Below are 18,394 nucleotides of genomic sequence, written 5' to 3' on the forward strand. Positions count from 1 at the left end.
GAGCTCCTATTTCCGTTCATTGTCTGCCATGAGAGTACGCGTCATTCACACTCGAGAGCTACAGTGCATCCTGAAATGGTTGACACGTGTGCACAAAGAGAATAACCTAATTATTAAATATTCATTGACAAATACAAAATGCTGTCACCTTATTAAGAATGCATCATATGCACAGGTTGGAAAAACAAACAAAGCAATGTAAAGCACTGCCTCAGTAGGAAGGTAAATTTGTCATTTTATTTGCGATCAGTGGAGAAGGTCCATTTTGAATGCACAAAGCAAAGCAATCTAATCCAAAACCACATGAGCCACAACCATTATTTGTCGGTACTTAGGCAAGTCTGTCAACATGTAGTCAGGGACTATCAGGAAACAACAAAATATCTTTAGGAAGATTGTCATCAGTAAACAAAACCAAGTGAATGACACAGCACTGTTAAAAAGTTGCAGTGACAAAAATAACGTTAAACATACAGGATATTAACATGTCCCCAGAAAATCAACATCACGGCCAGTTTACCAAGCATTGAGATCCAAGCCAAGTTACTTGGCCATGCAAAGTAACTGCTTGGTGACTTAAAAAGGATCCACAACTTAGGCCTGATTCTGGCTTTCTCATCAAGGTTTATTATGAACACAACGGTACCCCGCAGTAAGCAACAGTTGCACTGATATGAATGAACATTATTGTAAAAAAAACATGCCAAATTCAGTGGTGGGAATGGCCAAGAGCATTTTGGAGCAGGCTTTGTAGCAAGCGAAAGTTCAATTTGGAGCTTCCTTGAGTTTTATAGTAGAATCATGATACTGAGAAACAAGATAAAATGTGGATATAAAGGGTGTTTCAACTAATTTGTGCCACGGTTTAAAAAATGACAATGCACTACAACATTTGAATAGTGCAGGGTAGTAGGCAGTCATCTTAGCCAGGTCTGCATATTATTTTAATGCACCCAAATTTATTTATTGTTGAAATTTAAAATTTGGCACGCGATTGCACTCCTTTGTTGTGATGTTAGCGCTCTCAAATACTCGTCAAATGAAGAAAATCGATTACGGAAAGCCAGGATAAACAGGCCACTGTCATAGGGACTGTTTTGGGATGAGAGCGGCCACTTCATTATGACGACGCAGTAGGAGCGTGACCACACTATCACCATTTCATGGCATAGCACAGGTTTCTTTCAATCCAACATGGCCGCACTTCTTATGATGAAGCATACTGTCGTGCATGCTCGGTTCTCATCTTAAAGGGACACTGAGGATAACTTTATCATTTTTTTTTTGTTAGCAAAATCTGATAGTTCGGCATTTCATGGCTTTGTTGCCGCTTGTCCGGGCGCGAAAGATGCATTTATTTCAAAGAAATTTGAATTTGAAGATGTAAATGTTTTTCCCGCCGCTCTGATTCAAACTCAGGGAACTCTTATGACGCCACGGCAACTCTCATGACGTCTCAGAACAAAGTGACGTGATACGTGACGTAAACGCAGACTCCGTGATTTCTGACGGCTAGCGGTGCGGTGCGCAACCATCCTTTGCCAGCCTCAGAGATTCGTGGCTTCCATGAAGTAAGGAAAATTCCTTCAAGGTGGTGCCTCGTCCTAGGAAGTCATCACGCTTGTACTTGCGAGATTGGCCTGTGGCGGCGACGCCTGTATTTTGGTTCTTGCTATTTTCTACATTACAAGGGCTTTGTTTTCAGTAAGAGTGGAGTTTTTGTGATCAGGAGCTGCTATTCTATCGATACAAGCCAACTTCAATTTCTCCTCAGTGTCCCTTTAAGGAGCACCGCTAGTTTTGTGCACTGATTGGTTCACCATTGCCATGTGCTTCCGACATGCCTCACTGCTTTCTCTTCAAGTGTTTGTGATGAAGAGACTCTATTCGTACTTCCTCAGACAGCAATATAATTCAAGCTCGTGATGAGGAAGACATCCAGCAATGGCCACAAGCTCGAGATCATGCAAGCACATGTGCACAAGTGATCTGGTCACCTTATGCAAAACCACGGAGAATGCCACCCCATGGTTAGAAATGGCTCAATTTAGTTACCTCCTATTTGTATGAACCCACTATTGACGCTGAAAGTTTGCATTGATGTGGCTCTACTATGCAAACAAATCAGAAGCTCAGATTTTTCCGGCGCTCTTACAGTGAGCGCGAATGAGGTTCATGGAAATGAGCTATCAGTTGGAACATATCTAAAAGCATACTTATGGTCTTGTCTTCCACTGAACTTATGAGACAAGAGACGGTGCTGCGAAAAAGCTTGATAAATCTTGAAGAACCCAAATTTGACGCTACTTAAGCCTCTCAAAAGCAAAATTTTTTTTGCACGTGTTTCTGCTATGTTCGTATGACGCAGTGATGGCAGCGCTGCCAAAGAAGTGCAAAACACGTAAGTAGACAGCGCAAATAGACGGCAAAAGGCTAGAAAGTGAAACGGGATGGGGTTGGATTCCGTCGGTCATCTTTTTAATCACACATTCTCAGCCTCTTCTCATCCTCCATGGCTCTTGTTTGCTGGAATAGTATTTTGGCACAGTTTTGGTGCAATTTCATCAAAAACAGATTTATAGCAGCACGCAGCGGGTTTAATACAATGGCACAAGTTGGAGCATTGGCACAGCATTCCCACCACTGTAAATTTTAAATACAGAAGCAAGATTTTGATTTAGGCTCTTTATTTTTTATATCAGAAGCTGTAAAAAAATACAAAAGCTGAATATTTCAACACTTAATCTTTAGGAATCTATTTCTCTTTAAAGGGACTCTGAAAGGGGCTCTCAATAAAGGTGCGGTATTCCTGGGATGTTAAAGGGTGTTGAATTATGAATATCCTCCAGCAAGAATTTTTTTTAACGCCTTTTGCAAAAGTTGAGTTATCTGTACAAAAAATTTTCAGTGTTTTCTCGCCTTTCCCTCTTCTCTCGTCACTTTTCGCATGCTCAAAGGTAAGTGCTCCTCTGCTTGCCTTGACCACTCGGCCCCACTGCCGTCTACCAACCCGCGTGGGAATTACTCGGGAATTAACCGCGAAGCAAAGCTTCTTGACCTGCTAGAGTGACGCGGCTGACTGGCTGAGGCCACAGTAGCCGAGTGACTTCTGAAAAAACTGACCAATAGCCATCTCTTAATCGACAAACCCAGGAGCGTGAAACAGAGGAGGACGCGAGCATACAAAAGTTGCCAAAAAAGGCTTGCCAACTTTTGCGCGCGATTATAGGTTCTCTGCTGCGTGTAGAAGTGTATTATTTGTCTCAGGTGTTCATGACGACAAAATTTAATGATTGAGCGAGTTTATGTACTCTCCTCAGAAGGTGTTTCAAAGCCCCTTTTAAAGAAAACTTGTTCAAAGTTTGCAAATACACAAGTTCAACCGTTTAGACCAGTCATAGTTGGCCGATTCAAATCCCGTTGTGCATAAAATCAATATGCTGGTTACAAGAACTTTCTGAAATCTTTATGTATAAAAATGTATTATGTATGTGTAAATTATTGGTTCTAATTTGGTCTCATTTCAATGCTCCAACAGGCAGATTTAATTTAATTCTGAAGTTTTTCCATTACAAGGTTTCAAAGCTGTTCCAATTATACATTGAGTTGTGAAATTTCGCTACTTCCAATATACTTAGTAAAATCAAAGAGCACAAATCAAAATTATGCTTCCCATCAGTAGCTACATTTTAACCGTTCTTTTTAAACTAATTCCATGCAGGCTAATTAAGCACCAGCCACTGAAAAAGCATTGTTTTGTTCCTATATATTTGGCTAGGAGCACTCAAGCTAAAGCTTACTGTAAACAGTTTCTACAGAACAGCAAAACATGGTGAAATGTGAGCCTTATACTTAGAAGAAAAAGCATGAAACAAAACGGGGTGTAGTCTTGCAATACAATAAATAATCTGCAAGCAACATTAGCCCAATAGTTAGAATGACTTCCAACAATCCTAAAGCTTCCTGTCTGAATATCTATGTTTGACAGACAAATGAAGCTGTGGGGTGTATAAGTGAGGCTGATTTTGCTCTCTCTGAATAGGAGAGATGACAACAGCATGGCAGTAAACGGGCCATGTCACGTGTTCAAAACAAGGAATGCATGTATGTGCAGAGTTAAACCAGTTAGTCTCAAACAAATAAGAAAAAGTTCTCATTCAGCCACACACACTACAATGACCAGTAGGGTCACAACCAACAGCCAAGCTCCAAAGTGGGATAGCAGCTTCTGACAGCGAGTCGCGTGATTTCCTCGTGTTGCTGCCATTAATGGCCTTTTCCTGCTGCTATGTGTCACTATAAGATTGAGCAAGAAGCGATGACATTGCCATTCACTTGTCACCTTAAACGTCTGGACCGGATCTAAAGTTCTAAACAAAACTATAAAGGCTGGAATCGGCCAGTCGTCAGTTTACCATGGCCACATGGTTTCTTTTGCATCTTTGTGGCAGTCTTGAAAGTGAGCAATTTTAATTAAGCCTTAGTGATTCGTCATCAAGACATTCAATGCAAGAAATTGAGCAACAACACAATAAAAACAAGTAAACATAATTACTGTGCTCCTCCTTTCTCACATGATAATATGGAACCTTGAGAATATTAGCCTGGAATACATGAAAATGTCGGTTAATACTGATTTAAATAGATACATTGCAACAGGAGCATGCAAGCATACACTGACTACCGCTACCTCAAGTGCTCCAGTAAAGACCTCTAGCTTGCAATTTATCAGTTATCTATGGACAGGGAATAAAGTATATGACTATATTAATGAGTGTAGCTCAGATCTGCACCAAGTTCAAGCGAGATACATAAGTAATTAATGCTGCCAGATAAAGTTGAAGACTATTATTTAGGTTCATAGCTGATATTTCCCCACCCAGAGCAAAATACAGGACTAAGTAACAACCACAGCAACTACTTCAGCCATAAAAAAAAAAACAAAAAACTTGCCCACAGAAAGGTGCACCAACTCTGAAAATATATATATATGCACATGACTAGAGTTTTGTGCAGGCACCTGTGATGGTTCTTTATAAAAACAGGACCAGGACACATAGCCACCAGTTATGCCTCCAACGGCAAATAGCCTTCAACATAGCTGTAATTTAAAACTTGCTTCATGACTGCTGCTGTGGCACTGTTTGAGATATACCACACTGAAGATACCACACTAAAGATTTACAAAGCCACCCTGCACAAAGTCAACCCTGTTTTTCAGCACTCATTAATGATACACACAAGCAAACAACATGTTGAAAGTTAAAGCAGAAGCAGACAGCACAAGACACAAGCACACATGATATGGCTTCGTAGGCATTGCAATAGTTAAGGGAGAAAATAATCATCATCATCACCCCACTGCATCAAAGATTTGCAGGTATCAGCTCTAGCACAGTCCTGGAGCACTCGCTGTTATGCTCACACTTTTAACATCAACAAAGAATGTATAAAGGTTGATGACAGCAAATGAAAGTGAAAGACTCTTGAGAAACTCTGCAGTGCTTTTACCTCTTGCGCACTGTTGCAAGCAACAGCATGTTGTAACAAATGTATGCCACAATATGTTCGAGTCAATTTTTGAGCATGTGGTTACGGATATGCAAACCGTAAAACGTGCACATTCTCTAACCTGGTATTGTTTTTAATTTAGCATAATAATGAATCTGCAGAAAAACATTAAGAGTGAAAGACTGCAACTCATCAGCTGATCATTCACACTGGCTCGTTTTGTTCAGAAATATATTCTATAGCCAGTTCTTGTACACGAGAGCCCTCTCAGTTACGCTGCAAATAAGACAGTGCCCTCTGCAAATTCCAGCAAAATGCTGAGTTTTTCTTTTAGTCAGAAAAGCTGCTGAGATTCCGCATGTTGTTTTTTACACAAATCTGCAAAAAAATTGCAAGCTTCTTAGTCTCTTGAAGGTACCAATTGTTAAGCTGGTTGTTACTACACCTCACAGAAATATGAATGACTTGAAATGTGACTGGATAGCACATGTGTTAACCTCAAACCGCGAAGCTTATCACAAACATTTTTTGGAGATGCAGTGGCCCTTGCACAATTATGAAACAAGACTGACAATGTGTGTGTAATATCAGGCTGAAAGTGTGCACGGATGAAGTCCTTAGTCCCATCTCCCACACACTAATGGCCTTTGTTTTGCAACTGCTCTTTAAATGAAGATTACTTATAAATCTCACAGCTAGCAGTCGCCGTACTGTCCAGTCCTTTTATGCATCTTGATTTTAGCCACTAGCACTAGGATGACTTTTAGACTTTTAGCCACTAGCACTAAGATGACAGAAAAGCCGTGACTAAACAGTCTGCTATGTTACAGCTGCTAGTACACTCCTTTACCTCACGAGCATTAATGCTCTGGCCACTGTACATAGCATTGGGTTTGAAGCAACAGTAGGACTGTTGGAAAGCTAGATCAGCACCTGGCTCCAATCAAGCATTCACTACATCAGTAACACGTAAGCAGTTGTAGTCTTCAAGATCGCACAAAGAGTTGGCATGCTCTTGCACCTACTGGTGAGAGCTTGCTTCGTTGTTGGAGTAACTAGTCATTTTTGGAACTGCTGCAGGAAAGATGTGACGTCACATATTTCAAGACAGCCCACTACAGTGAACTGCGTTGATAAGGTCTCTTGGTTTTTATCTAAACTGAAAGCTGATTTCTCTATCTTTATCACAGTTGACAAACAGCTAACACAGTCCCAATAAAGTGTGCTTTGTGCAACAATGTTAACATATTGCAGCTTTGGGTGGAGCTTACGATTAATGATGATGCAGTCAAAAAGCATGCCTAATCATGGCGTCTTCAAGAAAGAAAGCCAGCCTGGCATTACAGCAAGGCAAGGCACAGAGGACAAAGACATTCCTCAAGCGATCTGATGGCTGTCTGCAGATAGCCAATAATAGCCACAGCAATTCTAAGTCACAACACACTGCAAGGGATGAAGACAATGAAACCATTAAGCAAAAACTGGAGTCTGTGCACCTGTGATTTCTGTTATGTTTGTCACGTGGTTGCACTGAGGTTGAGGTTGACATTGAGGCTGCTGAAAGCAACAGATAGGATTAGTCTAGCACTACAAGAATGGCAAAGTGCAACACTGCAACTTGCAAATACCGCACCTCACTCCGAATCAAAAAGCATGCACACTGGAGTTTAAGGTCATAAACCTCACAGTTCGGATTACATTAAACCATGCAATTTCTGAACTTAAACTGTGAGCTTCCTCAGAGACAGCGTACGCATTTCGATACCACTGAAATTATTACTCACACTAACAAGCATCAAAGCAACAACCTTTGGCTACGCAACAAAGGACCACAACAACGGCTAAACTACACTAAGTTGATGTATGAGGTATCAAACTCCAAAATATTAGTTCATTGCGCCACTTCACCAACCGGTGTAAAACTTCGGCTTTGCAGGCACATACAGATCTGCCCTGGACGTCGTGGCAACTTGAAGAGAGTAAGCTGTAAACTTGCATTACACAACTGCAAATGTGCACTTGAGCTATAAGCATGATCATCATCAGTTGCTGACCTTTTCCCCCTACAATCCCCTTAGTAAAAGGGGCAAGGTAAGGTGTTGTTGCTGTTAGTACCATGCGCTATACTCGTGCTACATGGGCTGGAGAGATTACGCAAAGTGCCTGATGCCTTAAGTTTGCCATTCCACTATTTCATTAGCCAGTGGTGCACATCAAGACTTAGTGCTATTATACACCCTGATAATGATAAGTCCTAAAACTACTTGGAAGTTTTCACCAGAATATAAAACTCTGCTTAAAGGTCGAACCATCATAATATTGTTCGAACCTAAAATGAGAATTATGGCACTGGTTTAGCTTGATAAGCAAAAAAAAAAGCGTTAAGCCAGCCTGCGGGTCAAGAAGTCACCTTTGTTGCATGGAGTTCACAGATATACATGCTGCCCATAAATATACATACATCCTTAATGTTGAGAAACTTCATAACATTAAGGAATTCACTACACGGAGGTACACTACATCCAGGTATCCAGGTGTAATGTATGCCTTTTACTCCCATAAGTAATGTCAGTACCTTGTTATCTTGCAAATGGCACAAAGATAAATGTTACCGAGTTTGCTCACGTAAAGATATGTAAGCGGCGTCAGACCAAGACATCAGGCACTTGATGCCTCCCTATGCCAGCATGGCATGGGCACTGCTACTACTGGGATGTGGGCATGGTGCGACGCCTCTGCCTTGGCTTGGCGACGGGCATCCGCAGAAGGCGTCCCACCCAGCCAGGCAGGGTGCCCGGTTGGCTGGCTGCATCCAGCTCACTGCTGCTTAACGGATCCCAAAGGCAGCGGTGCTCAGGAGTGAGAAAATCCTCAGATGTGCATGTGCCCCTGGTTGCGGTGGTCAGCTTGGCATCCTGGCAAAGACATGCATAGGATGCTGCAGTCGAACCTCAACCTCTCTAAAGCGGTGTAGCATCGGAAGCGAACACACATTCTTCATGGTCTACACCTGTAGTAAATGAAGAGACAGAATCATAGGCGTGCACAGGTCCCTCCACAAGGGGTTGCCAAAGTTAATGGTCACACCCATTCATGCCTTCCAGGTAGCAGGGAACAGTACAGTCCAAAACTTGTACCCTACTTCCCTGGGTCTATTGAAAGGGGTCCCTCTGTGCACGCCTATACATGGAATAGCATGAACTAATTTATAATCACGCTTGAGCGTGAAATATGCTACTGTATTTGAATGTGCTGATGCCTTAGTGCAAGCATGTGTTTGTTTGCCCGTTACTCGGGATACCATTAAGAAATATGGGAAAGCTGTTCATACATGGAATAAGCCTCTACAATGCGCAATGTTTTTTTGTATGGCAGCGATTCAAATGTTTTGAGGAATGCAGATAGAGACATCAGTTCTTATTAATAGGGCAACAACTTCAACTATTAATGTAACTGTCATGTTAATACACTCTTCCCTATTCCAAAGAACATACTGATTCATCTCTTTTACATTGTAAGCATGTGAGACACTACCCTCTTTTTAAATAGCGCACAGAATTCTGTCAGTTTCGTTTCATTCATTTCAAGATAGCACAGTACCTTGGCAGCTTCTCTTCGGCGAAATTCTGTCTTGGCCATCTCAGTAGCCACCCACTCAGGAACATCAGGAATGGCGTAGGCGATGGCAAACTTGATGCACAGGACCACATGCTGGAGAAGCAAATGGCCGGCCACCTCAACACAAATACTAACTATGTAAGAAAGAAGACCTAAAAAAAGACAATATGCACGGAAGTGTGTGGACATTTTCCCAGGAGTGAGGTCCTACAGTTCCACCCAGGGACCCATGGAAACACATCAACCCAAAAGGTACTAATGAGTTCTACCTGCTAGGAATTTCGTAAGCAGTCTGAGACCTATATGAGACAAACCGCTGCAACCAATTCACTACAATCATCTGCCTATGCTAAAATGCACACAGCTTAAAACTGGTTTTGGCAGCACTGACGCACAGGATGTATAAGCTATACCTGCATTAACTCTTTCCCAACCATGGAGAAAACAGCTGTTTTTTGTGGATCTTATTATTAAAGCGAAAGCTTCACTATGCTTTCGCGGTGCTTGCGGTCAGTCGCACTTTAAGCTATGTGGCGGTAGTAACAGATGTGCTCTGCATGCATTGGCATTGGCATTCACAACATTGTAGCAGAAACATGGCACTGAAGCTGCAGACTTTAGCAAAGTGGACTTTTGGGCCAGTTGGTAATTCATGATTTGCAGGTAGGCTTAGTGCAAGACGAATTCCTCGAGCTCGTAATTCTGCTTTCGTTTCTTTCAGCTGCAAATTAGCGCTCGTCCTGTGTCCCTCTCTTGTCCTCATTTGTCTCGCGCTAAGCCTACCTGCAAATCAAGCTATAGACTGTCGGTGTTCTTTGTGTTCATGCTAACCCTCTAGACTCCAAAGATTTTGAGGGAAGTAATACGCATAACTGGCTCCCTGGGGCAGTGGACACCCCAATCCCACTTTGAGAGATGTGGGCTGCATGCATTAGCCCTGACAACATTGTGGCAGACACCAGCCATAAGCCAGTGTTCACTGGTGAAACCTCTCGGGATCTACCATTAATTAACCGCCACCTGGCAGGGTGGGCGCGCTGCCTATCCAGTATGTGGAACGTACTCAACCTCGGAGGTCAAGCCGCATCGACTTACCCTATATACCACAGCTTTCGCTCCCTAACTAGGTTCAGCAATAGTTATACCGCAGCTAATTTTTTTAAAAAGAAACTGTTAAGCCTCATTTATGTTACGCAGCACATTGAAAGGCAGCTAAATAGATGTGCTTTTGAAAAGTGGGAAGTATTATGCAGAGACTGAACATTTACCTCGAAATTTAATTCGTCAAACACAGAATTTTAGTGGAGCTCGAAAGATATTTGGCAAAGGTAAGCCTATGCTTCAAAATAAAAATATATGTATAAAAAAATCAGAATACACAAAACGTTTCCCGTTATAGCAATTAAAACAAGCTGCAATATCTAAGGCTACCTTTGAGCTATAAAAATTTGAGCCAAACTCTTATGATTGACATGCCATGTGGCGAAGCAGTCCCGTGACATGGTAAAGCATGCTTCACGTCTTAAAGGTGCACTAAAGAGGAATCTGAACTCGTCTTTTGATCGCGAGAACTCTTATCTACATGTTCCGGGCATTCTTAGAAACAGTGAATTATTGTCCTGTGCGGCCGATTGCCCTAATTAAATTGGATTAATTTAACTCAATGTGGTAGGTAGGCGGAGTCAACCAACGCGTCAGGCAGCCCCGTGGTGGCTTACCGCTCTGCCATCGGCAAAGTGATATGTAAATCAAAGGGTCCACGTGTATTTTTACTCCCGTAGGCCTAATTTGGGGCTATATTGTCTTTGAATGAAACTGTTTATTCACAGAAACCAAAAAACAAAATAAAAGCGAAAGTGAAGCCGCCACTGGACTAGCTGAAAGGCACTCCACGCATTGGTTGACTCCGCCTACCTACTGCGTTGAGTTCAAAGAGAGGCAGGAGCCGGGACGTTTAATCCGATTTAATTAAAGCAATCGGCCACACAGGACAATAATTCGAAGTTTCTAAGAATGCCTGGAACGTGTAGATAGAGTTCCCGCGGTAAAAGACGAGTTCAGATTCCCCTTTAGTGCGCCTTTAAAGAAGACATTTCTTTTGTGGTTTATTTTTATGTCTTCATAGCAATTTTTGCAATTTTGCCACTTGTCCATTTTTGCCGGCCTGTACTCGACATGTGTAGGTGTGGGAGACACGCAAACAGTTGGAGAAGCACAAAATCTAACCTAAAGGCAAGCTTTGTTATCGGACTTTCTGCCACTGTCCAAGTCAGAAACGTCTATCAATAGCAGCTGAATTGTGAGACGCACCAAAATACTGCACTTGTGATGGACCGGTGTGGATGGCCATGGCTGTCAGGGATCACAATGTGGCAACAGTTTTATAGCAGGTTTAAAAATTGTACCCTGGTGACCAGAGATCACACTACACAAAAAGAGAAATTTAAGCCTGCCTGCCTGCCGCCCCCCCCCCCCCCCCCCCCCCCCCCCCCATTCACTCACCCACTCACCCACTTATGTGCCTGGTTGCGAAGGAGTTAACCTTGGATACAGCTAGGCATGACTTCAGATCACATGCACTTTGTAAGCATTTTATGATTGAATTCTTCAGTACATACAGCAATTATTTTCCTGATGGCTAGTAGATCACTGAACTGCAATGGTGAGCAGTGCCAGCACTGTTTTCTTTCTTCAGTGCTTTAATATGTGAGACCTATTTGCATTTTTTCTATATTCACTCACTGACCCCAGAAAAGAAGTTATCCAATATCAGCAATGAGGCATTTTCACCCAGATCAGATTACTGGCATGGAGATGCTACAGCTGCCTCTTGCTTGAAGTGATGGCTTCAAATTAGTAAAAGAGAAAATTTAAAGGAAGAGTGCGACGTTAGCACACACAAGAGTTCAGTGATCAAGCACGAACTTCATATGCTCGTGAGAGGCATCATGAGCTGCAATTCCCCACTTTATTCAGAGCAATAAAAGGAATTCCCAAATGCTTGGCAGTTTCAAACAGCTTGCCTAGTGGCTTTGCACTCTCCTTACAATAATGGGAATGCTTCTCTAGTGAAAAAATGAAAAAGAATGGAAACAAGGACACAGACAGTGGAAGAAAAGGATAAAAGAGAAAATTAAAAGAGAAAATTCCGCAGAGAGACTTACGACAGCTTATGTATGAGAATGTGAGAGCATTAATGTGCTGAGTCACGCTATGTTGCACAATGACTATGAGTCATGACTATGCATACTTTTTACAAACTCTGTACATGTTACATTACGTTACTTGTAAAGTGCTGAGTCTTGAGTATGAGTAATGCTTTCATAGGTCATAGTACATTACATTCCATCATTCATGACTATACATGTTTGCTTACATATGTCATGACATCATACACTGGCGTACTGCATCATCCGAATTTCGTGCTATAGATTGCGGCGGACGGCTTTTGTGCTAATGGGATATATAATGCTTTCACATTAAAAGAGCTCACCTCTAGAACCACAAGCCCAAGCAAGACCTCGAGGGGACTGAGTGAAGGCCAGAGGCGCTGCACTTGACCCAGGGTGCCCATCAGTGCACAGTTGACGACCACTGCCAGCATGCCCATGGCCTCCATGGCCACCTACACAAAAACATGCAATTTGACTGCAAGTGATGCTTGGCAAGCAAAAATGCCTAAATGGCATCACTATATCAAACCAGCTTGCGGCAGTATTTCCAGCAGAACCTCAAGGCATAAGGCCACATATAAGATAAGTGCGATGGGACCTTGTAGTAATTGAATCTCCATCTTATTGGAAGCCCAGCTTAACTATAGACACAAAATTTTTTCTTGTGTTTTCTTTTTTCAAATGATGCATATACATTAGAATACATATATCACTACGTGGTATTCGCCTATGACTGCTAAATAATTTATAATTGAATTTTTTCTCTCATGCTGCTTCAGTTTCAGTTTCAACCAAATGATGGCTGTAACTTGTAGTTCATACTTAGGTCACATGAGGCATGAGAAAAATAGCAATATAACTGCTGATATGTCATCTGTTGTCATTCCAGCTCTTGAGGCAGGCTGGCTTATGTCTTTTAGTGAGTTGAAACTGTGTATCAGCACTTACATTGTAGGTATTTCCGTGCCTCATGTGACGTAAATGTGAACTACATGCCACAGCCATCGTTCGATTGATGAAACCGAAACCAAAACAGCATGACAGAAGAAATTCAATTATAAATTCTTTAGTGAACATTGGTAAATACAACGTGGTGATCCATGTATTCCAATGCCCAATGCATAATTTGAAAGAAGAAAACACGCAACCAAATTTATGTCTCTAGTGCTTTAAAAGAAGCATCTCAAAACATCACATCCCATCAGGTTTCTAGTCTATAAAGCCTCTGGTTTCAGTGAAAGCAGTGTTTTTGTCATTAGAACATGGCAATCTATCATCATCATCATCATCATCATCACCATCAGCCCTACTACACCCACTGCAGGGCAAAGGCCTCTCCCATGTCTCTCCAATTAACCCTATCCTTTGCCAGCTGCATCCACCCTTTGCCTGCAAACTTCTTAATCTCATCCGCCCATCTAACCTTCTGCCGCCCCCTGCTACGCTTACTTTCTCTTGGAACCCACTCCGTTACCCTTAAGGACCAGCGGTTATCTTGCCTTCGCATTACATGCCCTGCCCAAGCCCATTTCTTTCTCTTGATTTCGACTAGGATGTCATTAACCCGTGTTTGTTCCCTCACCCACTCTGCCCGCTTCCGATCTCTTAACGTTACACCTATCATTTTTCTTTCCATGGCTCGCTGCGTTGTCCTTAACTTAAGCTGAACTCTTTTCGTTAGCCTCCACGTTTCTGCCCCATAGGTGAGTACCGGTAAGATTATGCTGTTGTACACTTTCCTCTTGAGGGAAATTGGTAAACTGCCACTCATGATCTGCGAGAATTTGCCATATGCGCTCCACCCCATTCTTATCCTTCTAGTTATCTCCCTCTCATGATCCGGATCAGCTGTCACTACCTGCCCTAAGTAGATGTATTCCGGCACAATTTCTAGGCTCTCGCTGCCAATTGTGAACTGTTGTTCCCTTGCTAGGCTGTTGAACATTACCTTGGTTTTCTGCATGTTAATTTTTAGACCCATCGATCTGCTCTGCCTGTCTAACTCGTTGATCATGATTTGCAGTTCACCTCCTGAGTGACTCAGCAAGGCAATGTCATCAGCAAATCTCAGATTATTTAGGTATTCTCCATTTATTCTTATACCCAACTGTTCCCAATTCAGGCCTCGAAATACCTCCTGCAAACATGCGGTGAACAGCATTGGCGAGATCGTGTCTCCTTGCCTGACGCCCTTCCTTATTGGAATTTTATTGCTGACTTTATGGAGGACTATAGTAGCTGTGCAGTTGCTATATATATCTTCCAGTATTTTGACATAAGGCTCTTCTACCCCCTGATTACGCAATGCCTGTATGACTGCTGAGGTTTCCACTGAGTCGAATGCTTTCTCGTAATCAATGAAAGCTATATATAGAGGTTGGTTATATTCTGCGCATTTCTCTATCACCTGATTGATGGTGTGAATATGATCTATTGTAGAATATCCTTTACGAAAGCCTGCCTGATCATTTGGTTGATTAAAGTCTAACGTTGCCCTGACTCTATTAGCGATTACCTTAGTAAATACTTTGTAGGCAACGGATAGTAAGCTGATCGGCCTGTAATTTTTAAGTCCTTGGCGTCTCCCTTCTTATGAATTAAGATAATATTTGCATTCTTCCAAGCTTCTGGTACAGTCGAGGTCATAAGGCATTGCGTATACAGGGTGGCTAGTTTTTCTAGCACGATGTCCCCTCCATCCTTCAACAGATCTGCTGTTACCTGATCCTCCCCAGCTGCTTTTCCCCTTTTCATTGCTTCTAAGGCTTTCTTTACTTCATCTTTCGTTACTGGCGGGATGACGCATTGCTGTGCACTGCTGTCTTTCTCATTAGCGTTCTGATTACATTGGCTACTGTACAGGTCTGTGTAGAACTCTTCGGCTACGTTAACTATCTTATCCATATTGCTAATGACATTGCCCTGCTTGTCTCTTAATGCATACATCTGGTTTTTACCTATGCCTAGTTTCCTCTTCACTGTTTTTAGGCTACCTCCGTTCTTTAGAGCATGCTCGATTCTCTCCATATTAAACTTCCTTATGTCGGCTACCTTGCGCTTATTTATTAACTTTGATAGCTCCGTTAGTTCTATTCTATCGGTAGTGTTAGATGCCTTCATGTTTTGGCGCTTCTTAATCAGATCTTTCGTCACCTGAGATAGCTTCCCGGTATCTTTTCGAACTGTCCTACCACCTACTTCTACTGCGCACTCCGTAATTATTGATGTCAGGTTATCGTGCATTGAATGAACATCAAGATCATCTTCCTCAGTTAAAGCCGAGTATCTGTTTTGCAGCGCTATCCTAAACTCCTGTGCTTTCCCTCTTACGGCTAACTCGTTAATGGTCTTCTTCTTCGCTAGCTTCTTCCGTTCCCTCTTCAAGTCTAGGCTAATTCTAGACCTTACCATTCTATGGTCGCTGCAACGCACCCTTCCGAGGACGGCCACATCCTGAATGATGCCAGGTTTAGCGCATAGTATGAAGTCTATTTCATTTTTAATCTCACCATTGGGGCTCTTCCAGGTCCACTTCCTGTTTTCTCGTTTGCGCAAGAAGGTATTCATGATCCGTAAATTATTTCTATCCGCGAATTCGACTAATAACTCTCCCCTGCTATTTCTAGAGCCTATCCCATAGTCACCTACCGCGTGGTCGTCAGCCTGCTTCTTGCCCACCTTCGCATTGAAGTCGCCCATCAGTACAGTGTACTGCGATTTTGCTCTATTCATTGCTGATTCTACGTCCTCATAGAAGCTTTCAACGGTCTGGTCATCATGGCTGGATGTGGGTGCGTAGGCCTGCACCACTTTCAGCTTGTACCTCCTATTCAGCCTAATTACTATATCTGCTACCCTCTCGTTAATACTGTAGAACTCCTCTACGTTGCCAGCTATATCCTTATTAATGAGGAAACCCACACCTAGTTCTCGTCTATCCTCTAACCCGCGATAGCACAGTATGTGTCCGTCCTTTAGTACTGTATACGCCTCACCTGTCCTCCTAACTTCGCTAAGCCCTATCACATCCCATTTAATTCCCGCTAGTTCCTCAAACAGCACTGCTAGGCTAGCCTCACTAGCTAAAGTCCTAGCGTTAAACATTGCCAGGTTCAGATTCCAATGGCGGCCTGTCCGGAGCCAGAGATTCTTAGCACCCTCCGCTGCGTCACAGGTCTGACCGCCGCCGTGGTCAGTTGCTCTGCAGCCGCTGGGGACTGAGGGCCGAGGGTTAATTGGTTTGATCATAGAAGGTTGTGGCCAAGTACTACACCAGGGTGGCCAAATCCTGCTCTGGTGAGAGAGTGCGTTGTCGGTTCTGGTCACCGAGATAAGGCCGCACTCCAGGCCTGGTTATGCAATTCCATCGACACGCGGATCTTTTTTTTTTTTTAAACCCGGTGGAGAATTGCGCGGCACCAGGATTTGAGCCCCGGTCCTCTTGCACGCGAGGCGGATGTTCTACCTCTACGCCATCGCTGCATAGTCCGGGCCTACTGCCTTACTATCAATCTATCAATACAGATCAATTTCAACATGTCCTCAAGGTCCTTTTAAGAGAAGGGTTTGTCTTATAGGTAGTTTTCTCCCTTTAGCTATGAAATAATATTAGAAAAAGTGAGTCTAATCAATAACAGGACGTTACTAATTCCACAACGTTTGCTATAATTTCATAAAACAATTCTTTACTGCAAACATTACAATGTTTGCAGCACTGCGATTACATTTGCAAGGCATATGAGGCAATAAACAATGAGCTACAATGGTCTGGTGCTCAGCTTATTTAGGGTGAAATGCTTGGGAAATGGGTCTTTGACCCCATCTTGAGCAGTCGAAAATACCTTGTGCCAAGGCGCTCTTTGGCCATTGATGCCGTTGCGCCATAACACTCTATCATCATCAATAAACAATGAAAGACACTGTGCATCACATGACACATTCTTTGCCATATTATTGCCAATAATGCACCTTGACACACATGAAATGGTCTAAGCTCTACTGCAGGTCACACTAGCTAACCAAACCAGCCAGTTTCGTGAGTATGTAGCAGAAATTAGAGATGAGTAGGAAAAATTGTACCCACCTGCCAAGTGCCGATGCTGTTGGCCTGTTGGACAAAGGGACGTTGGAAGACAAAGCAGAGCTTGAAGGCATCACTGCGCACTTCGACGAGGTTGTTCAGCAGGGCACACAGGGCAGCCCAAGGGAATGCCGAAGAGAAGAGGGTCACGTGGCCAAACTGGATGAACATCTCCAGGTAATCCTCAAAGGTGCCTTCGTACTGCATCCCATAGAAGGAGGAAGGGCAGCCCGTCTCGTAGGCCGTCCACAAAAACTCAAACATAACACAACAACCGAAAGCATTTGAGGGCATTAGGAAGAAAGGCCATGCAATGCAAAGTTCAAATGCTACAGAAAAATGAAAGAAGGAGATGACTTAACTTGGCTTTTTAAAAGGCAGTGAGAATTAGAAAACATGACCAAGACAGTTTGAGCTGCCAATAACTCCAGAAATAACCAAGAAACAAAGAATTTATGATGCCACCACTAAGCAGCCAGTCCAAAAGATGTGAAAAGCCCAAATGGCTCAACTATACCAGAAAAAAAAAAAGTCTCCGCCATCCAAAAGCTAGCAAGCAACACAAGACTGACTTCTTAATAAGCTTCAATTCTTGACAAGCTTGAAAGTAAGACAACTCCAATCATGACAGTATCCAGTCCAGTGTCCTCCAATTTCAACTTGTATGAGCAGAAATCATTACTGAAGGGAAGCACACAGGCTCTGGTCAATTTGCAATGCCACTGTAGCCTGATCACAGCCAGCAATTACAGAGTAAGAGATGGTGCACATGTGCTGACTGGTGGATAGCCTCCTCAGCATGCATTTTCTGATAAGCAGCTGCCAAATAAGCATGACGTTGCATGCAAGCAAACTTGCATCTTAATGACAGTGAAGACACAGTGGCCGATCATGTCTTGTTTTTTATGGTTAAGGCTTTTGTAGCATTTGCTACCACAGTACAATGTAACACTTTATTTGTGTCATCAAATAAAGTGTTTTACTATGACTACTACGGCTGTCGCTGACAAAT

At 42.7% G+C, this 18,394-nt stretch overlaps 1 protein-coding gene across 2 annotated transcripts in view; it reads right to left on the reverse strand.

The window, feature by feature from the left end:
- Nucleotides 1-28: 28 nt before the first annotated feature.
- LOC144126072 (anoctamin-8-like) overlaps nt 29-18,394 on the reverse strand; it is a 48,716-nt gene continuing 30,350 nt past the window's right edge. For both annotated transcript variants that reach the window (XM_077659984.1, XM_077659983.1), the window contains exons 14-17: nt 17,386-17,583; nt 12,623-12,754; nt 9,112-9,222; nt 29-8,426 (exon numbers count right to left, since the gene is read on the reverse strand). In XM_077659984.1, coding sequence (XP_077516110.1) covers nt 8,217-8,426; nt 9,112-9,222; nt 12,623-12,754; nt 17,386-17,583 — 651 coding nt within the window. In that variant the 3' untranslated portion in view covers nt 29-8,216. The remainder of the gene's footprint in view (nt 8,427-9,111; nt 9,223-12,622; nt 12,755-17,385; nt 17,584-18,394) is intronic.

This window comes from Amblyomma americanum, chromosome 3 (genome assembly GCF_052857255.1).
Source record: "Amblyomma americanum isolate KBUSLIRL-KWMA chromosome 3, ASM5285725v1, whole genome shotgun sequence".
NCBI lineage: Eukaryota > Metazoa > Arthropoda > Arachnida > Ixodida > Ixodidae > Amblyomma > Amblyomma americanum.